At 40.6% G+C, this 21,973-nt stretch overlaps 2 protein-coding genes across 5 annotated transcripts in view; both read left to right on the plus strand.

Annotated features, from left to right (window-relative positions):
• The window catches only part of DNAJC6 (DnaJ heat shock protein family (Hsp40) member C6), a 150,992-nt gene extending 133,943 nt beyond the window's left edge, over positions 1–17,049 (plus strand). For all 4 annotated transcript variants that reach the window (XM_040470511.1, XM_040470512.1, XM_040470510.1 and 1 more), the window contains exons 14-19: positions 2,257–2,325; positions 3,789–3,908; positions 9,620–9,883; positions 12,143–12,285; positions 13,832–14,008; positions 14,696–17,049. In XM_040470511.1, coding sequence (XP_040326445.1) covers positions 2,257–2,325; positions 3,789–3,908; positions 9,620–9,883; positions 12,143–12,285; positions 13,832–14,008; positions 14,696–14,797 — 875 coding nt within the window. In that variant the 3' untranslated portion in view covers positions 14,798–17,049. The remainder of the gene's footprint in view (positions 1–2,256; positions 2,326–3,788; positions 3,909–9,619; positions 9,884–12,142; positions 12,286–13,831; positions 14,009–14,695) is intronic.
• A 4,626-nt stretch (positions 17,050–21,675) lies between these two features.
• Positions 21,676–21,973, plus strand: part of LEPROT (leptin receptor overlapping transcript) — a 16,419-nt gene continuing 16,121 nt past the window's right edge. The window contains exon 1 of the mRNA XM_040470516.1: positions 21,676–21,700. Within this exon, the coding sequence (XP_040326450.1) occupies positions 21,691–21,700 (10 nt within the window). The 5' untranslated portion in view covers positions 21,676–21,690. The remainder of the gene's footprint in view (positions 21,701–21,973) is intronic.

Consider the following 21,973-nt stretch of genomic DNA (forward strand, 5'->3'; position numbering starts at 1 on the left):
TGATGAACTTCTTCACCTCCTTTGATCTTTGTCACCTGGCACCTTCTCAGTGGGGTCTGCTCTGACTGCTCCATTTCATAGCACAACTCATCCCTGTGCCCAGACTCAAGATTTTCCTTTCTGCTGTATTGATAAACTTCCAAAATCCTCAATAATTTACTTACATGTTTTGTTTCTTTTTTTGTTTCCCATCTCTCCCCACTAGAATATGAGCTCATAAAGGCAAGGAGTTTAGTTTGTTTTGTTCATTAATGCTTCACTAGTGCCTAGAAGAATTATTGGTACATAGTAGGTGTTATCTATCTTACCATATAATATGTAAATATAAAATGAATTAACTCATTTTTTTCCTAAGTCTCTTTGAAACATAGTTAGTGATAGTGTTAATAAGGTTATGTATTTTCCTGACTTTAATACTTTGAACTTATTATTTTCATAAGGATACTATCTTTTGTGTCCCATAGGTATGGATGTTCATAGTTCAGCATGACAATTCTGGATTCAGTTCTCTGTTTTTTGTTAATTGGTTAGAAGATGTTTATCACCCACTCGAAGCCAGTTAGCACCTCTTTGTTTTGCTGCTATACTTCTTGTTTTGTCCTGTGTCATGCCAGACTGAAAGGAATTTTCCACTATCCTTTCTGGAAAAAACAATTATTCCACTGTTAGCGGGTCAGTTGCATTATCTTCATACAGGATAACATATAGGTCAGACTCAGATGTCAGATTAGGAGGTCAAATTGCCCACCTCTGACTTCTATAAGGTACCACTGATCTCTTCTGAAAATCAAGAAATACTTCCTGCCTTTGAGTTCTACAGATATTTATTGAACATCTACTCTGAAGAGAACAATCACTTGGGGCATAGTGTGGAATAGAAAGTAAATAACCATAATTAAAAGCAAAATAGAGATTGAAAGTGTTAGGTAATTACCTTTCCATTTGTATATTCCTATATCTTCAACAGATTTTAAATTTCTTGAGGACAATGTCTTTTAGTTCTCTGTTCCCTTGTATGGTGCCTTGCATATGGTAGATGGTCATAAAGATTTGTGGGCTTGATTAGTAACAAAGTTGGGGTTCTAACAACTATTTATACATCCTAGTTTAACATAAGACTACGATCAGAAGTTAAAGAAATTAAATAGCAAGTGTTAGTGAAATTGTGTGATTTCTATCACATTTTTCATGGGTTACTATGGTAGAAGAGGAATAGAAAGGAAAGAACTCTTATGGCTGATAAGGACATGTTCTTTTTAACTTAATGATGGGAAAGTACAAGAAGTCTTATACAGACAAATACAAGACTTGGTAGTTCTAATTTTGGTGCTCTGGTGGTGGTGGGGTGTGTGTGTGCGTGTGTGTGTGTGTGTGTGTGTGTGTGTGTGTGTGTTTAGTACTATTTGCCATGTAAGTTTAATGTTTGCATTTTACCCACTGATTTTATGGACAGAACCTACAGATGCCTTAGAAATAAATTCTTTCTTATGGGACCTTGTTTCTTATTTGGATTTTATAGGTTCAGAAAAAACTTACTCTACCAACGTGTATTCCTCTAATATACCTGATTCTTTGTAGATGAACATTTCTTTTAAATCCTGCATTTGGAATTTTGAGAGGGGCCAGCATGATTTCTTTTGAAGCTGCAGTAAATTTGTTTTGAGTGACAGTAGACTCTCTCTGACACCAGCATGGTGGATGATGTATAGTTGCTCAGTACATGTTCTGACTGACTCATCATTCTTTGTTCACAGCAGAGGAGAAAACAAAATTTCAGTTCTAAGCTGATCATGACTCTCCTACACTTATTAATACCAGCTTAAGGCAAATTGAGCTTAAGTTTCTTTTCATCTTTTCTTATTGGCCACTGACTTTGTGTTAAATGTAGAGGTGGGACACACAAAGGTGAATAAGATAGTTCTTGCCTTCAAGGAGCTAACAATTTAATGGAGACAGACATATGCACAGTTATAATTCAAAGTGTGGATGGAAGTAAAATATAGGTAAGCCAAAGAAGGAAGAGTAACAAAGAGTATATGGGTTCTACCAACTGTCACATAAGTAACCATACATGGAGACCCAAAGATATCAATATTGCAAAATGTTTGGAGAATTCAGAAGGAGATGAATCATGTGGGGCCATGGCAGGTCACGCAGGCTTCATGGAAGGGACAGTATTTATCTGTGTGAACTCAGAAAAGTGGGTTCTCAGTTATTTTGTGACGATTCTTTCTCTTCTCCCCATTTCTTCTGCAGCGTCTAGTACACCTGCTGTGAACATTCAGCCAGATGTTTCGGGAGGTTGGGATTGGCATACCAAACCAGGTAAAAGTCAGCAGGTTATTTTTGTGCGTATTTAGCCAACTGCTAAAGCATAATCCTTCACTGAGGCTATAATGAGTACTTATTGAGTATCATATAGCTCACCTATGTAATTTCCTAAAGACTCACATTCTCATGGAGGTTTTCACACTGCCTTTGATGGCATGACAACAGTGTGTTTTATACGTTATTTATAACTATTCTCAGTTTCATTTGCTGAATGTCTGTCTTGACAATAGAATTAGACAAATCTGGGTATACAGCTAACTCAACCACTTAGTGACACTTGGATTTTTTTATAAGCCTGAACCTCTGTTTTTTAAATCCGTAAAATAGGGTTTATAATTCTTGTCCCACACAGCTACATGTTTTTTCTAATATACAGTTTTTTTTATTTTAAAGAGAGAGAAAGAGAGAGGCTCGGGGTCAGAGGGAGAAAGAGAGAGAATCTTAAGCAGGCTCCATGCTCAGTGCAGAGCCCAATGTGGGGCTCAATCCCACAATCCTGGTATCATGACCTAGCCAAAATCGAGAATCGGATGCGCAACCAACTGAGCCACCCAGGCACCCCTGTATAAGTGAAATAGTTCATATGAAATTTTCTGGCATAGAGTAGGTACTGAATAATCTGAATAGTCTTCTTTATTTTTTTAAAAACTTTTTATGTTTATTTTATTTTTGAGTGAGTGAGAGAGAGAGACAGAGACAGAGACAGAGCGTGAGTGGGGGAGGGGCAGGGAGAGAGGGAGACACAGAATCCAAAGCAGGTTCCAGGCTCTGAGCTGTCAGCACAGAGCCTGATGCAGGGCTTGAACCCATGAACCGCAAGATCATGACCTGAGCCAAAGTCGGCGCTCAACCAACTGAGTCACCTAGGTGCCCCTGAATAGTCTTTCTCAACAAAAGGTTTGTTTTAGGGTTGAATTTGTCTGTAATAAATAAATTCTCTTTCTCATGGCTAGTATGGTATTTCTTGAGAGCCATCTTCATGTGATTGCATTTCCAATGCTGTGCGGGTTAACACACACACACACACACACACACACACACACACACACACACACTATATGCTTATCACAGCAACTTTTTGAAGCGGTTGCTATTTCTTTATTTAACCAAGAAGAAAATGTTGAAGCTCAGAGAAGTTAAGCAACATGCCAAAAGTTACTCAGCTAGGAAGTGGAATTCAGAGCCAGGCCTGACTCCAAATCCCAGAGGAAAGAATGGAGTCAGGTGAGATGAGAGGTAAACATTGGATGTAGTAGTTTGCAGGGATGGCTAGGAAATGACATATGCCTCCTCTGTTCCCTGTCCCTGCTCCTACTCACTAGCAACTTGTAACATCTTTGCAAACCCTGTCCTAATTTCCCCTAAGAGGTAAAATGAGCAGTAGCCCTGGATTTCTGAATTCCAGAATTCAGCCTCCGACAACTAACTCATTTTCAATGATTTTATTTCCTTTTCAGGAAGCTTTGGAATGGGAAGCAAGTCAGCTGCCACCAGCCCAACAGGATCCTCGCATGGCACGCCCACGCATCAAAACAAACCGCAGACTCTGGATCCTTTTGCTGACCTTGGGACTCTAGGTATGAACTCAGCAGGTTAAGATATAAGTAACATTTACTTATGGCTACAAAGCCTCACATCTAAATCTTTGGTGTTACAACAAGCTGGTATTGTTACCTGGGACCTAGAATAGTACGTATCCTTAAGCAATGCTCTAAAATCTGAGACTGGCTTTTTAAAAAAAGGAAATGGGCCCCAAGTACTGGGTTGGAACTAACCCCTATTAAATCGTTTCTCCAGTGCCTAATTTTGGTTTAGTAGCATGAGTACAGTCAGAACTTCCAGGAGTACCTCACAACACAGTTTGGCTACAGCAAAGGTAATGAATGTGTACGGAAATGCTGAGAGAAGAGGCCAGTCGTATAGATTTGTGATGTATAGGGCCAGCCATGCACAGGCCTTCCTGTGATGTTCCCCCTGAGATCCTCACACTGGCATCCCTCTTCTCTCCACTGACTACAGTGCTCTCTGCTTAGTTTGTAAAATTCCATACAGAAAATAGACTCTGTATAGAATTCTCAAAGTGTTTTTCATCTTATGTTGATCATTTTTGAGGGATAAGTGTTCCATGAGCAAGTGATTTTGGAGGCGCTAAGTTGCTAAGTTCTGTGGACTTAGATTATTGCAAAAACTTCTGAGCGTACCTGTTCATGGTGAGGTTCCCCAAAAGGATACAGTTTGCAGGGTTCTCATCTATCTCACCAAGGAACCTTTTTTCAAGGAACAGCTTGTTGGACTAGCATATTATGAAACCTTTTCTTCATCCTTTTTCCTTTCTTCTCCGTGCAGTGCAGAGTTAAATAAGGGAGTGGAGATAGCCCTCACACACAGTTTTGAATTGGCCATATTGATAGTTTAGATTCTCAAGAGAGCCTTTATGAGGCATTTAGAGCTAAATTGTCTTAAGGGAATAAGAACGTGACTCCATTTTTGCCAGTAATTGTATTGGAATCTTAACCTTCCATCATGCCCTCTTTAGAATTGTTTTTTCTTTTAATAACTCTTAAAATCATTTTCCTTTCTCTCCTTTTCCTTTCTCTTCCTTCTTAATGTAAGTTTCAAATTTTAAAATAATAACAGGTGAAATTCTGCTTCAAATAAAATCTTATTCACTGTTCATTTTTTTATTCATTCCACAACTATTTACTAAGTGCCTTCTGTGTGTTAACATTGTCTTAATAAAAACCAACCAAACAAGAAAAACCAAAACAACATTCCTGCTTTCCTAAAGCTTATATTCTAGAAGAGGAATGAAATAGTAAATGAATAAATATGTGATATAATGTCAAATAAAAATAACAATTAATGTTTATTGGGGCTTTACTGTGTGCCAGGCACTATTTTAAGTGTTTTACGTTTCATTTAATCTCCCCAATAATCTTTTTTTAAATGTTTATTTATTTTTGAGAGAGAGAGAGAGCGAGCGAGCAAGCACAAGTCGGGGAGGGGCAAAGAGAGAGGGGGACAGAGGGTCTGAAGCAGGCTCTGCGTTGACAACATAGAGCCCGATGCAGGGCTCGAACTCATGAACTATGAGATCATGACCTGAGCTGAAGTCAGACACTTAACCAACTGAGCCACCCAGGTGCCCCTATCCTGAGTAATCTTTAAAACAATTGTTTTAAGTTTATTTTGAGAGAGAGAGAGAGAGAGAAAGCACACGCATGAGAGCAAGGCAGGGGGAGGGGCAGAGAGACAGGGAGAGAGAGAATCCCAAGCAGGCTCCATGCTGTCAGCACAAAGCCTGATGTGGGGCTCGAACTCATGAACTGTGAGATCATGTCCTGAGCCAAAATCAAGAATTGGATCCTTAACGAGCTAAGCCACGCAGGCACCACCCCCCCAATAATCTTTTGAAGTAGAGACTGTTATCCTCATTTTGCAGATGATGAGGAAACTGGGGCACAAGCGATTAGGTCACACTCCCGAGTCATGGGTTTTCAGCACCATGATGTCTGGCTCTGGAGCTCACACTCCTAAGCCCTGTGCTAAGTGCTATGAAAGAAAAAAAGCAGAGAGGGATGGTGAGTGATAGATGGCCTGGGGTGTTATGTCAGGTATCAGGTGGTTAGGAAAGGCCTCTCTGAAGAGATGATCTTTATAGGAAGTTCCTTTTAAAAATCCAGCATCACATCTTGCATTTAGACATCATGTCATTTTAGGCAACTTTAATCCGGAATCATTCCTTTGCCTTTTTTTTTTTTTTTTTTTTTTTTTTTTTTTTTTTATTTTTCCTTGAAGGATAGAGGCCAGTTGAGAAAGTCTCAATTTAGGTTTGGTATTAACTTTGATCACTTCCCTAAGAGGGTATCTGCCAGGTTTCTTTATCATAATGTTATTATTTTTTCCCTTTGTAATTGATGAGTTAGCTGGAGGAGATAATTTGCAACTACCCTATATGAGAATATTCTATTCTCTATCTGATTTAGCTACTGGTTTTAACAGTCATTAATGATTCTTGCCTGAAGCAGTTATTACTGCAATGGTTGCAGAATTGTGATTTTTCTGATTCTTCCCTTCTTTCTACATATATTAATTGGCACTGTAAAAAAAAAATTTCCTTTTCTTTCTCTCTCTGTCTCTCATCAGAATGGCCTAATAGATTCTTTTTTGATTCATTACTGTCATTATTTTCTCTAATGTTCATGTCTAAGATTTGGTTTGGTTTGTGAAATCCCCTCCTTTTTTCTGGATTCTGTGTTCTTTTCACTCAAGTTCATCATTTTTTGAAAACTTTCTTAACGGCACAAGATGTTCTAGGCTTGTTGTGAAATGTTTTCTCCCCAGTCCTAGAATCAGTCATTCCCCAAGGAATCCTTATTCCTTTTTGTGGAGAATGATATTCGGAAACCAGGATCTGTGCACTAAGTGTGTTCATTGGTACTGGGGTGGGAGTCACTGCTCTGCCTTTCAGGAGCTAGATAGAGATAGGAGATGCGTGGATCTAGCTACATATATAATCCCATCCAATACACAGGGTGCTCCTTTGCCTTGCCCTTTTCCACATATGTATTTTCCATTTCCCTGGATCTCAACAACATTAATTGCCACACAACAAAAATTTCAGAATAGCGACACCCATATCACTACAACAACCAACCTGTTGGGAGGAGTTCAGGAATTCTTTGTTATTTTTGAAATGTAATTAATTCTTACAGTCGCTGGGAAAACTAGTTTCCTAAATTCCTGCATGTTTCAAGTCACGTAACTTAGGAAACTTAAGTGACTTTCCTAAAGCCACACAGTGAACAGGTGTATAAGCAGGGCTACAAGCCAGAATTTTTGACACCTAGGCAGTTGCTTTGAAGATTAAAATCAAACTTCCAAATTACATAGCTGCAGTTCAGAAAAGACAAAAGACAGTGTCCTTCTCCTAAAGGTGTTTTCACATTGAACAATTCTGTTCCATACAGCAGTGCCTTAGTTCCTCCCATAGACATTCTGATCTAATTGGTCTGGCGGTGGCCTGAATATAGGGAGTTTTAAAAGCTCCCCAGGTGATGGTAATGCCCAACCACAGCTGATAACCAACTGCTGTAGCTTTTAATGAGGATAGCAGTGGCCTCTGGGTTTAGCAGCTGGTTTGCATTTTTGTCAGTTCCCTGCTCCGGTAGCATTAAAAATTAAATTTCTGAACATGGGAAGAGAAGATTCTGGAAGAGTGGGCATCAGAAAGTCCTACAATGTTGACGAGCCCCTTGAGAACAGGATCTGCATTTATCTTTTCACCACCGTGTCTGCAGCCTAGCGTGTGAAGGATGTTCGATAGTGTTTTATAAATGAATGAATAAATGGCAGTGTAATGGGAATAAGGAAGCTTTTTTTTTTTTAGTGTTTAGGCGTTTCCATATTTATTTAATTAAATAATGTATATATATCAGAAGGGAGATAGTAAGCATCCTTAGACTGTAAAATGAAATTCCAGTGCAGAATGAATACCCAGCCTAAGGTGTATGTTGATGTGCTGTTGGCAGGAGGGCCCAGGTCCTCATGAAGAGACGCTTCATGCTAAGTTATGCACTGACAGGGGGCAATGCCAAGCCTCAGAGCTTCTGTCGTCACCTTTTCCTGTTACCAAGTATTTATTAAGCCCTTATGATGTTTCAGTGTATTCTGGGCATATGAACTTGCATTATATTATAATGTATAATGTCTCTTAATTTGCTTAATCCATGGTTTGTGAAATATATTCATATAGCCTTTGTGTCTTTATGGTATACCTGTAACATAGATGTAGTTCTGGTTTTACAAATGAAACTGAGACTCAAGGAGGTGAAGTTTTTTCACTGAGCTTCGGAAGAGCAGGGATTCTCCATAGACCATATTCCCAATGCCCAGTACTTTATATGGCACACAGATGCTCTGTAAATACTGATGAGTGAATGTACGAATGGATGAATAAGTATGTGCATGAATGGGTGATAAAGCTGAGACTCAAACTCAGATTGACTCCAAGTTCCAGGGTCCATTATACAGCATTCCCACTGGGGAAAGAAGGAGGAGCCCCAGATCAAAGTAAAGGGAGAGATCTCTAGAAAGAAGAGATGGTAAGGGATAAATTGTAGTGACAGGCTCAGAGATTTGGGGAGGAATTAGGGTGCAGCAAATGAGCATGACATTTGGAGGAAGGATGCCTATAGTCAAGACTCAGCTCCGTTAACTAGATCATGAGCAAGTCAGGAAACTTCTCTGAACTTTGGATTTCCTCATTTTTAGAGTGGGGTCAGTAGTACTACCTACCTCCCTAAGAGTGTTGTATAGACTGAAGGAAGTAATAGACACAAAAGTATTTTGTACATTAGTTATTTTATTATCATATTAGTTATTTTATTATCACTGTCACTTTGGGTTTGGTGCACGAAAGGCTTCCTAGAGATCACCACATTTCAGTTTCTCATTTTACCTCTTTAAACACAAGACACTGTTGGTCTTTGTATTTTGGAAACAGCCCAGCACGAATGCAGTGAGTACTTAAAAGTTAGGAGATTGTGGAATCAGAATTCTACTTAAATTCCTGGCACAAAGTAATAATCATTTTTTTAAAGCTTGAGTAAGATCCTTTGCCCAGTTCAAAGTTGCCATAGTGCTGGCTGTGTTTATACCCCTGCAATGAAATGCAAGAAGTGTGAAATTGAAACCTACTTGTGAATTTTCAAAACATCTTTGTTTACTCACGGGCACTAACCATGTTTGTACTTACAGCAAACAATGATTAATCGTGATCATTGAAGTTTAAGTAGTGCCTTGATGAATGAATGTATTTTCTTTTATTCTCTCTTCTTGTCAATTCGGTAGTTGTAATTTTTTTTTTCCCAGTGAGAAATAGAATGTGCTTATAAGGTGGGAAGGAGAGGAGACATGGCAGTGTGGGAAAAGACAGGGCTTTTCTGGCTTGGAGTCCAAGACTTGGATTCAAGTCCCAGTTCTGCCACTGCTGGCTGTGTGACTTAGAGAAAATCACTCAGCTGCTCTGAACTGTGGTTTGTATATCTGAAGAAAAAGATGGGGTTATTAATATACACCTAGAAACATCACTGTGGGGATTAAAGGAAATATATGCCTGCAATTCCTTTAATTATTAGGAAGGTTAATTGTGCCATCAGTCAAGGTAATTTCCACTAAAGTCACTGAAAACAAAAACTTGGGACATAGAACTAGAGGTTACTCAAAACAACATTCCTCTCTCTCTCTCTCTCTCTCTCTCTCTCTCTCTCTCTGTGTGTTTCCATAGGTAGTTCTTCCTTTGCCAGCAAACCCACCACACCAACTGGACTGGGTGGAGGATTTGCGCCTCTCAGCTCACCGCAGAAGGCATCTCCGCAGCCTATGGGTGGAGGGTGGCAGCAGGGAGGTGGCTACAACTGGCAGCAGACACAGTCCAAGCCACAGCCCAGCATGCCCCACTCCTCTCCCCAGAACCGACCCAACTACAATGTGAGCTTCTCGGCCGTGCCTGGGGGGCAGAATGAACGTGGGAAAGGATCAGCTAATTTGGGTAAGGGTGATGGCGTGTAGCCTGACTATAGGGTAGCCTGTGTTGTCATGCTACCTGTATGTATGCCTGAAGAAGGAGACAGAAAACAATTCCACTATTTTCTGAGTCCATCTTTCGTTATAGAGATACAACAGGATCCCTCCCTCCCACTCTGTGCCTGAAGCACCTGGGTTTACCATGCTCTTGACACTCATCGCATCATTTTGTGACTTAGGCTAGTGCACTTGTCTGTCTCTTTCCACACTGACCCCTGATGGAGAGCAGGTATGGTGTCATGTGATCATTAGCACCTAGCTGAGGGCTTGGCGTGCAATAAGCACTAAACGAATACTGAATGGATGTGAGTGGTGGAGCGGCTGGATCTTGAAGCTGTTATTCCTTTGGAAGAGGGGGGAGAGGAGAAAGGTTGGGAGCCTTGTAAGCTCTGTGTTCACATTTGCCCTTGGATCCTCATCAGAGGAGGGTGTATGTCTTGGGACATTTATCTTGCTTATGCTCTGGTTGGCACATGTTTCAGATCACTGGGTTTCCTACATGGTTTTTTCCTCTCTTCTGAGAAGAAAGTTAAAAGAACACAAAATGGGCCAACAGCTAAGGCTAGAGGGTACTCTGGATAGTATTCAGTCTCTTCTTTTTTCTTTTTTTTGAATGGGATTCTTGGTAACAAGTAAAAAAATACTGTATTTTGCATAGCAGCAATGGTTAAATTTGAGTTTGTCAAAAGTCCTGTTATATTTCCCATCTCAATTGATTTGGTCATACTCAAGAGCTGAGTCTTTAGGGGCGTGGTGAAGAAACAGGCCTTTCTCTGTAGAACATGGAAAAGGAAATTCTACTTTTTCTAGTAACTGTAGCTAACGTTGAGTGCTTGCTGTATGTCAGGTGCTGTTCTAAGTAGTTTCACGCATTATATCATATAATCTTCAAAACCAACTCCATGTTGTAGATGAAGAATCTGTGACAGAGATAAATGAAGTAATTTCTTAAACCCACACAGCTGTAAGTGACAGAACCAAGATTTGAACCCAGGCAATTCAGCTCCAGAACCCCTCCTCTTAACTGCCACACTCTACTTGATACGACACAGGTACCTTCTCAAAATAATAACATGACAGGGACTCTTTTGCCGGGAATATGTAACATCACGTTTGTTCTTTGGTTCACGATGGGTATTGCTTGCACAGTTCCATAGAGTCTTGTGGCTCCCCCTCTATTTTTATTTTGAGTAGATGTAGGGTAATTGTCAGCAGTCGGCAGATATTTATGTAGCATCTTAAGTGTAGAAAACTTTGGGAATTATGGAAGTGAACAAGACAGGCAGATTCCCTCATCTCAGAGCACTTGCATTTAGTGTGTGCATGTGTGGGTGTGTGTCCAGAACGTCTTACGGTATAGAGATGGCAAATGGCTTTCAATCCAGATGTCAACTTTGGTTGATGGGCATTGACAAGCATGGACTGCTGTGCTTCGGTTCTGTTTTGTTTTAATTTAATAAACATTTAAATAATCAGGCACTATTCTAAACTCCTGAAAATGTTAACTTCTGAATTCTTACAACAACCCTGTGACGTAAGTATTGTTAACACCATCCCTGTTTTACAGACGAGGAAATTGAGGCCGGAGGATAATAAGTAACTTGCCCCAGGGTCCCACTGCTGATAAGTGTAATTCAAGCCTGGGGAGTCCAGCTATAGAGACTTTGCTCTTTGCCATCAAGCTAGGCTGCCTCTCCAAACATCGAGAAAGACTGTGAGGCCACAGCCAGACTTGGAGGAAAAGAACAGTATGATGGGCTAGAGCTGTCAGTGGGTAGGACTAGAACTGGGCATGGTCAGGAAAGTGGTGGCATCCGTGGACTTCAAGTACCAAAACCCAGTGTTAGTTCCATCACTGATACTAACTAGTTGTATAACTGGGGTGGGTGGGGTGGGGGTGCATCATGAGTATTTTCAGCTATAAAAAGATGATATGGTGGAAATGGTGTTATGGAGTTGGATTTACTGTAACAATCCAGCCTTGAGTTCTAGCTTTGCTGTGGATATGGTATATGATTCTGGAAAAATCTCTTAGGTTCTTCAAGCCTCATTTTCCTCATCTGCCAAATGGGCATGACAGTCTCATACCCTACTCATTGGGTTAAGTGTAAGAGGATTAATATATGTGAAAGCACCTTGAAGACTCTTAAGTGTTATGAGGTGATATGATTTTATGTTTAAGAGTAGAGACTATAATGATTTCTTTTTAAAACTTATATTGCAGAAGGGAAACAAAAAGCAGCTGACTTTGAAGACCTACTTTCTGGTCAAGGTTTCAATGCACACAAAGACAAAAAGGGGCCTCGAACAATAGCTGAGATGAGAAAGGAAGAAATGGCTAAGGAAATGGATCCTGAGAAATTAAAGGTGTGTGAGCTCCTGCCCCAGGGTGATTATTCTGTGTGAAAAAGTCCTGTGACAAGGTTATGGGTATGGAGCCTTCAGTGTTCCTGGTTCCCAGCTTCCTCACTGCTTCCCTCCATCCACTTTCAGCCAGAGCAGTTCTACTTTTATCTGTTTTGATTCTAGAAGTCTAGGTAAGACTGGATTTGTGGAAAAAAGAATATTTCCCCATTAAAAAAGATTTGCCAACCAGCTACTCCCAGTTTAGCTTGGAAAGAAGAGGGTGGTTTCATTATGTGGATGTATTGTGTGAGGTAGTGGAAGAGTTTTTGTAAAGATCAAGAGAATTGGAATGTTCTTGACAGACGGAGAGGTTGAATTCCTATGTGACAAAATACTAAGTATGCTGATGCCAGAATGAACTGGGAGATGGGGCTCTAATCTGTTACCTCATTAAAGGGTTTCCAAAACCAGGACTAGCACAGCCAGTCCATCTTACACATTTTGAAAAAATGTAACATATTTCCAGACAGATTTGAACATTTGTGAAGGATACATAGATTCTTAGATTCTCTTTTGAATACAATATAGGATCCTTGGTTTGCATTTACTTTTTGCTTCATGTAACACTACCGAGACCTTCTATTTCTTCCAAAGCTCTGTGCTCCATCTTGACAACATTTGTTCACTAGGCAAACTCTGACAGTTTTTTCTATGGAAGAAAATAGTTTATGTCTTTTAAATGATGCTCGGTTGTTTAGTTGGTATATGGTATTTAGTTACTTGGGAGAGTAGGCATTATTAACCTTGGCTAAACCATTCATTCACCAACATACACACTGAGCTCCGACTATGTGCTAAATGCTGGTGTGTTCTTATAAACCCTTCAACTTAATCACCTCATTTGTGCAACCTGAGAAGACTCAAACTGTGAACATTCATATTACTACTTGGATTAATTCATTTAACAGTTTTTGAGTTTTCTTTTAAAGCTGTATTTTGAAGCAGTCATGTTATTTGTCTCTTGAGTTATAGTCTTGGTAAGAAACAGTACCTCTTCTCAAACAGCTCTGCCTAATGGCAAGGAAAAACACACACACACGGGTGATTATGATAAAATATAGCACATATTAAGATAGAAACATGTTTAAGGGATTAGCCCAGAGAAATCACCCCCCCCCCACCGGGATATATATTTAGTGTGTGTGTGCCAGATACTATACCAGACAGAGGCAGATAGCAGAGACCAAAATGGACACGGTCTGTGCCCCCATGGAGTTCATGCTTTAGGAGTGAGATTAACTCTGGGGTGGGGTAGAGAGGAAGGGATTCAAGCTCTCAAAGGCAAATGGTATGAAATTCCTGAGCAGGCTTTTAAAGGATGATGAAGGGTTAACAGGAAAGCCAAGGTAGGAGGTGAAAAATTATCCTAGGTAGAGAAAACAGCTTGGAGCATGCACAGTGCCCCATGTGGTTAATGTTGTTGGGGCAGAAGCCATTTCCAAAGGCTAAGTGGAGACCTTAGGGACTTGAAAACATTTCTATTTCCTAATTCCCTCTGCGTTTACAGATTCTGGAATGGATTGAAGGTAAAGAGAGAAATATCAGAGCACTTCTGTCCACGATGCACACTGTGTTGTGGGCTGGGGAGACCAAGTGGAAACCAGTTGGCATGGCTGACCTGGTAACACCTGAGCAGGTGAAAAAGGTATACAGGAAGGCTGTGCTGGTGGTGCACCCAGATAAAGTGAGTATGATCTGCCCTAGAAGAGCACTTCTCTGCTCCTTATTTCATTAGCTTATGACCATGTATTAAAACATTATACTCTCAATTTTCTGGTTATTAGGCCATTTAAATGATAAAGTCCATGGGCTAACATCAAGTATTTAAAAAAATAGTTATACTTTATGAAGCAAGAGAAGAAATTAAACTATATATTACAATAATGGAATGGGAGGGCTTTCCCTAGGTATATGATTTATCACTGACTAGTTTTTTTTCCAATTTTTAAATAAAGTTTATTTATTTATTTTTGAGAGAGAGAGAGAGAGAGAGAGAGAATGCACACACACGAGCGAGGCAGTGGCAGAGAGGGAGAGAGAGAGCGAATCCCCAGCAAGCTGCACACTGTCAGCATAGAGCTCAATGCGGAGCTTGATCTCACGAACGATGAGGTCATGACCTGAGCTGAAATCAAGAGTCGGACGCTTAACAGACTGAGCCACCATATGTGAATTTCTAAGGGGAGAGAGTTTTGGGGAGGTTATAATAATTAGGATCACATAGAGTGAGCTATAAAATAAGAAATGGCCTAATAGAAAAACATTTCAATTACTTAGAGCCCACATATTAGCAGTGAAAATTTTAATACAAATAAAATTTCAGTCTGTAGTATCTAATGTGTTTTCCTGTTCTTTTTTCTTTTTTCTACAGGCTACTGGGCAACCCTATGAACAATACGCAAAGATGATTTTTATGGAGCTCAATGATGCCTGGTCTGAGTTTGAAAACCAAGGTCAAAAGCCCTTGTATTAGTTTTTGAGCTTTTCCATTTCTGCTGCAGACCTGTGCTAATGCTTAGTGTGTGTCACAGTTCTGAAGTTTTCACAGGTGAACCAAAAACTCCAGTAACATGTATCCAGTACTAAACTGTTAAATTACTCGTGAATTAATTACTCATTGATAAGGAATGTGGATGTTTATTTCCTCAAGTCCCCAGCATAAAAGGTCCAGAGCAGGGAAGGAACTTTTAGTCAGAGGACCTTGTGGAGTTCCTACATTCCAGCCTGCCCTTTGGGGGGCAGACTCAGCATTTTGTGGGGAAATGGAAACCAGAGGCCACCAAAGGCATAGCACCCATCTCATTGTATGAGAATAGGATTAATGAGCAAAAGCTATGATAATAGAAGTACATGGTGGATTTTAACTAATGGTTTTTAGATTTTCTTGGAAAGATGTCATTAAAGCCATGGCTTTACATTGACTTTAGGAACACAACCACCAAGTATTTTATTTTTGTGGAAATTTACAATGGTCTTTAGCATAATACTGTATACGTCTTTGGGTCAAGAGGACAATGTAAATTGTGGGAAGTGATTGTATTACAATCCAGTGATTGCCAACCCTGGATAAGCTAAAAATTAGTGCAAATGCTGACTGAAGAAAACAGGGACTCTGTGGAGAGAGAAATCTTTGTTCCTGGTCAGAAAGTTGGGCTGCTACCTTCCTCTCCCTAGAAAACTGTAGTTGCTTAAAGAAAATGTCTTAAGGACGTAACTTCAACTCTAAACCTGATTTGGAAGAAACTTATCATTTTGTCATAAGGCTTCATGCTCTTCCTTTTGCTTAGCCAAGAAAATATTTTTAGCTGGAAACAGGTTGTAAAGCAGTTTGGCACACCACAACGTATCAGGACCAGTGTCTAGTAAGGAGTCCCTGTCCTCTAGTTTTGTGAGTGGTTGTGGTAAGAGAGTAGAAAACAACACAACACCAGTGACGAGACAGGTGCAGTTGGAGCGGGAGAGCTGTGCTCACCTTCGGACCGGACCGAGTCAGATGGCTGGTCAGGATTTGCTTGGAGGGACCATGTTCTCCTCCCCACCTGTTGAAACTGGATCCCTTGGATTATTACAGTGGGGGTTGGTGTTTTAAAAGTAGTCGGGGGTCTACAGGAATAACATTCATGCAGGGACATCTGTGAAAGCAAAGTAAGAATGAAACCTTTGCAGACTTCACACTGGTTGGATTGCACTTCAGTGTTTTGGCTGTTCCTCATTTTGAGGGATCAGCAGTTGCCATCCCGTGACTTGAGGGGGATCTCTTTTGGTGTGCACATCCATGATGTGCATAGTATATATATGCAAAGCAGATGGGCAAAAAGATTTCCATGCTAATCTTAAAAGGTTCATGCTCAATATGGTGAAAAGCTTTCAAAAGTTGTTTTTAAAAGACAATCATTTTTTGTTCCTATTTTAATTTTCTTGTGGCAAACTGTACCAGAAAAGCAGCATGTCAAAGATACTTCATGTTCTGTATAGATATCTCTCTCTTTTTTTCTTGCTTGCTTGCTTTCTTTCTCTTCCTCCTTTTCCTTTTTTTTTATTATTATAAATATTTATTATTTATTTTACCCTTTACTGACAATGTGAAACTCACAGAAAATGTTCTCCTTTTAAATATACAGCTGTAAACCGTCAAGGTAACCATAACAAACTAGGTGTTATTTATTAACGTATTATGAAATAATGTTTGAACCAGTATGTGCTTGTCTTATTTAAAGTTGGAATGTGAGACATGTTGCTGTGACCTGGTTTTTTTTTTTTCTCATTCACGTTTGTAGATATTGTGTGAACTACAGTATATAATGATAATAATTAAAAGGATATTATGTGAATGTCACGTACATTTTGAAATGATAGAACTCCATTAGCTTTGTATCATGTTTGGATAATTCATCAATGTTCACAGTTTAAAACATCATTAAACATTATGTAATTAGCAATGAGAAAGAATCTTACCTAACTTATTAAATTTGGGATTTCCCTCATCTCTTTTCCAGATACATTATAATTCTGGACCCCTATTTATCTCAAAACTCTTAACATATGCAGACCAACAGATTTTTGCATTCCTTTTAAATATCTGGTTGTGACAAAGCTTGTTGTTGATCAGATTCACTGTTTCATTCATGTTATTGTAATATATTTTTTGTTTTGTAAATAAGTTACACACAACAAAATGTGATTGGTCTAAAATATTTGTAATGTATATTAAAAGGCTCAAAAATATTTGTAGAAACCTAAGTTATTTTTGCACTAAATATAAGCTAAGTTATATTTGGGAATATAATGACAGGTTTGACTTATACCTTCTGACATGATTCGCTTTTTAGAAAATTAACGGGAAAAGAGCATGAAAACATTTAATACATTTGCGCCGAAACGTAATCTGATAGGATTTCTGGAGTTATACATTAACCACCTCCACTACCACCCTTTCCCCTACACACACACACACACACACACACACACACACACACACACACACACGATCATGCTACATAAACACTATGTTTCAAAAAGAATTGGCATAGAAATCCTGATCTCCTGGATAGAATATTAATGAATTTTCAAAGCTGTGTTTGTATGCTGAGGCAAAGAAATTGATCTTGGAAGTCTGGGACTTTGTCATAGTAAACAGGACTGACCCTTGAAAAAATGCAGGGATTAGGGTTTCTGACCCCACATGTAGTCAAAAATCCATGTATAACTTTTGATTCCTCCAAAGCTTAGTTAGTAATAGCCTACTGTTGACTAGGAGCCTCAATGATAACATAAAGTTGATTGACTTCATATAAATGAGAACATAAAGTTAATTGACACATATACACGTATACATATATATACTGCATACAGTATAATGTTCTGTATTTGAGAATATTGTATTCTTACAGTAAGATAACCTAGAGAAAAGAAAATGTTAAGAAAATCATAAGGAAGAGAAAATACATTTACCGTACTGTACTGTATTTACTGAAAAACATCCACGTATAAATGGACCTGTGTGGTTCAGATCTGTGTTGTTCGAGGGTCAACTGTATTTCAGTTCTTAAGGATAGAAGCAGCATGTTCATTTGGAAGCACATGCTGCAAAGGAAAAGCATTTGAATCATTCTTTTACTGTCTCTGTTTGGAAGAATGTTCAAGTCGGATCCTAATGCCACTGATGAGACACCATTGTATAAGGACTGAACACAAACACTAAATTCCATAAACAGTTATCACAGCAACAGGACAGTTTCCCTACTGGAAACATCTATGGGGAAATTTAGGTCAAGTAAATAGGTTTTGGTTGTTCTAAAATAAACCATGATTTGGCATAATGGTATGGTATTGGTTTGAGACCAGAAAACTACATTTAAATCCTGGTTTTTTACTTCAGGGCTGTCATAGTCAACAACTTTGTTAAACTAAGACTTAATCCTATCATATGTATAATAGGGATATTGGTAGTAGCCCTACAATGGAGGCATTAGGAACTGTATATAAACTATTATCAAGTACTCATTAAATAGTAGATATTGTTAATGATCTGTAGAACACAGTGTATCCTTGCAGATCAGTATTGGGGCTGGAATTATATCGAAACCTCCAGTTGGTTGTAGGGAGTAACACAAATAGAAAAAAGCATCAAAAGAAACTTGTGCCTTGGCCCTTATTTCTATATGCTTGGAATGATAGAGTTCTGTCTCCCTAAAATGGCAGAGATTTGAATTGTAGGTTTTGTAAAGGGAATGGCTGTGTGAAAAAGGGAAGTGGTTGAGAGTTAGGGAGGGAAACTAACACTGACTAATTTCAACAGTAGCATCACCTTTGGATTTAACTTAAGCACTGATTTGAGAGCCTACCCCAGTATAGATATAATGCCACTGCATCTATCTGGCAGGCACTGCCCTAGGTGCTATTATATAGATTTGTTTTCTCATTTAATTCTCAAAAAATTCTGGGAGGCAGGTTTTGTAAATCCCACCTCAGGAAACAGAAGCATGGAAACATTTACCCAGAGCTGGGGTTTGAGGCTAGATGTTAGGATAGGGAGAGATGGTTCTATGGATGGTGAACTTACCTGTTAATTCAACCAATATTTTGTGTAAATTGTATGCAAGATACTAATAGAAATGTAAGGGAAAATCAAAATTAACAAATGGATTTGATTTCCCTGTTAAACATAAGAGGTGGTTGTTTTTCTAATTACTACAACAGATTTATATGGAGTAGTATACGCACTGTCTGACTTTAGAGTTGAACAGTTTTGAGTTTTATCTCAGATTCTTTACTTACTAGTTCCTATTTGAGCCTCAGTTTTCCCATCTGTAAAGTGGAGATAATATAACCTACAGTGTGAGAGAACTGAATGCAAGGAGAGAATATGACGATTTAAAGTAGTTCTGAGAGAATATGACGATTTAAAGAAGTCCTAGGCAGCACGGTAGAGGACATGGATCTTATACATCCAAATCAGGGGTACGTTTCAGCTTCTAAGGTTTTATGTACTTTTTTGGGGACTCTTTTATTCTTGATGAAACATGGAATGGGTAAGTGGAAGAATAACTTTTCAGTGCAACATCTGGCAAAAGGAAAGCAGATGTTCTCAGGAGATGGTTAGAACTTCTGGAAAGATGTTTTCTCTTCATAGTGTTTAGTAAACTGGAAAGGACAGATGGTGTAGGCAGAAACCTTGTTGAGAACTGTAATATTGTGATTTATGTATGTGATCATTCAGATGACCAAAGTATATATACTTGGTCTTCATCCACAGTTCCTGGCTTACAGCTCCCCAAACCCTTAGAATTTCCATAAATGTAGAGAGTGATAAAGATTTCATTATGTTTGGAAATCGCCTAAGGATCAGGGCTGGTTGCCAATTGAGCCAACCACGTTTTTAGAGGATTGGTACTTTCAGTCCTACCTCATGAACTCTGGGGAGGAGAGAGGAACTGGCGGTTGGCTCAATAGCCAATGTCCAATGATTTAATCCATTGTACCTATGTAATGAAGCCTCCATGAAAACCCAAAAGGACAGCATTCAGAGAGCTTCCAGTTGGCGAACACCTGGGGATGTGGGTAGAGGGGACACACCTAGAGAGGGCTTGGAAGCTCAGTGCCCTCTCCCCACACCTTGCCCTCTGGCAAGTTATTACCTGTACTTCTGATGGACTGGCTATACATCAGAGGTTCCCAGGACCTCCCCTCATGTTTGATTAGTTTGCTAGAGCAGCTCACAGGCTTGGCATTATAGTGAAGGAACATAAGGCTGACAGGCAGTTCCCCCTGAATACTTTCACTGCTGTTAGAAAGGAGTAATACTAAAAAGCGGGAAAAAGACATTCTGAAGGATCTTGAGTAGATTGCAGGCTACAAAGCAGAGTACAATGTAATTCTGGATCTGCAAGGGTCTGCAATGAGCCGGGTATTAGCAACACAATGTTTTTAATAACTACCTTCCATCTATGAGGAGATATGGGAGGGGCTAGAAAAATGAACTCATAGGTAAACATGTTGAGACAATAATACTTGACTGTACAGTTTTGAAAAAGTAAACTTAATGGGGATCCTGAAAGGTGGCGGTGATGAGAATTTGTACTTCTCAAGCAGCCAAAGGAACCCCTTTATCTTTCAGTCTCTTTGAAAATTAAGAAAAAGCAATAGAAAGGGAGCAGTAGTTCCTGGCTACAATGAGGCCTAAGTGGCCTGTAACCCAACCTCCTCCAAAAAGCTGGCAAGCCCTACCTTTTCTGAGCCTCTTTCCATTAAGGTAAAATAAAGCACTTGGATCAAATGGCTTTTAAGATCTCCTCCAGATTGTCCCCACCAAGACAGAAACTCCCTATTCCCGTGAGGAAGAGTAAGTACAAAATGGCCCTCTGAGGTTTAAATTGGTCTTAGTTACCTGCAGACTTTGAGGTCCCAAGGTGTAAGAATAATAACTATTTAAAGGTTCATGAAAGCTTCAGGAGCAAAAGAGGTTATTGGTCTTTGTGTCTCTAAATAAACCAGGGTGTAAGAGAGAAAACGAGTGTTTGAAAAGTGCTAAAGTTCATATTAAGCAAGGCAAGTCCATCTTCGGAGAAAGGTCTCCTACGGACTTGTTCTCTGGTGCTCCCACCCCCAGCTAAACCGGCTGCAGCCACAGCCTTGTAAACGCAGACGGGGAGGCGCGCGCGCGCGCACACACACACACACACACACACACACACACACACACACACAAGCATCTTGGGGCTCAGAGAAAAGTGCTGCTCAGTAAACGAGTGTCCTTTCCTTCGTTACCGGTTGTAATTCCCCCCCCTTCCCTCTCCCCATTTTCTCGGTCTCCACCCTAAGGCCGAGATTCCTTGCAGCCAGGAACCGCGATTGCTGGGCCTCTGTAGCTCAGGACCTGCACTGGTTTGGCTGCCTTGGAGCGTCTTGGCCCGCGGACCCAGCAGTCCCGGAGGAGCCGAGGCCCCAGCCGACAGATTGAAAAGGATGGGTGTAGGGCAGGTTGAGAGATTATGCGTAGGGCTCAGGATCTGGGAGAAAGGCTCCGGGAACAAGACCCGGTTTACAGGCTGAGAGTGCATTTCCGGGGCAAGCCCAGGACCAGGATCACGGGGTAGGCGGAGCTCTGCGAGCCGGGGGAGGAGTTATGGACGATCTGGGCGGGGCTTTGCGTGGCGGGAGTGGGCTTAGGACCTAGAGGAACGGGGCTCTGAGTGGAGGGGAAAAGGCGATCGGGACCCTCAGGGCGGGGTTCTGAGTGGCGTGTCAGGGAGTAATCGGGACTGGCAGTGGCTGGGCTGTGCGTGGTTGGAGTAAACTTGGAGCCCACAGGGACCCGCAAGGGCCCGGCTCTGCGTGGCTAGCTTGGACAAGCAGGGGCGGGGCTCTATGTGGCTGGGTAGGTAGGAATCGCGACAGGCAAGGGGCGGGGCTCTGCGTGGCAGGGCTGGCCGAGATGGGACAGGCAGGGGCGGGGTTCTGCCAATTGGGTCTCGGACGAGCAGGGGGCGGGGCTCTACATCGCGTGGCAGGCGGAGATGAGACCAGTAGGGGCGGGGCTGGAGGAGCTGGAACCCGCAGGGGCGTGCTCTGTGTGGCGGGGCGGGAAGGATCGGAAACGGCAGGGGCGGGGTTCTGCGTGGAGGGGCGGGGTTCTGCGTGGAGGGGCGGG

Source organism: Herpailurus yagouaroundi, unplaced genomic scaffold (genome assembly GCF_014898765.1).
Source record: "Herpailurus yagouaroundi ecotype Mexico unplaced genomic scaffold, PumYag 77, whole genome shotgun sequence".
Lineage (NCBI taxonomy): Eukaryota > Metazoa > Chordata > Mammalia > Carnivora > Felidae > Herpailurus > Herpailurus yagouaroundi.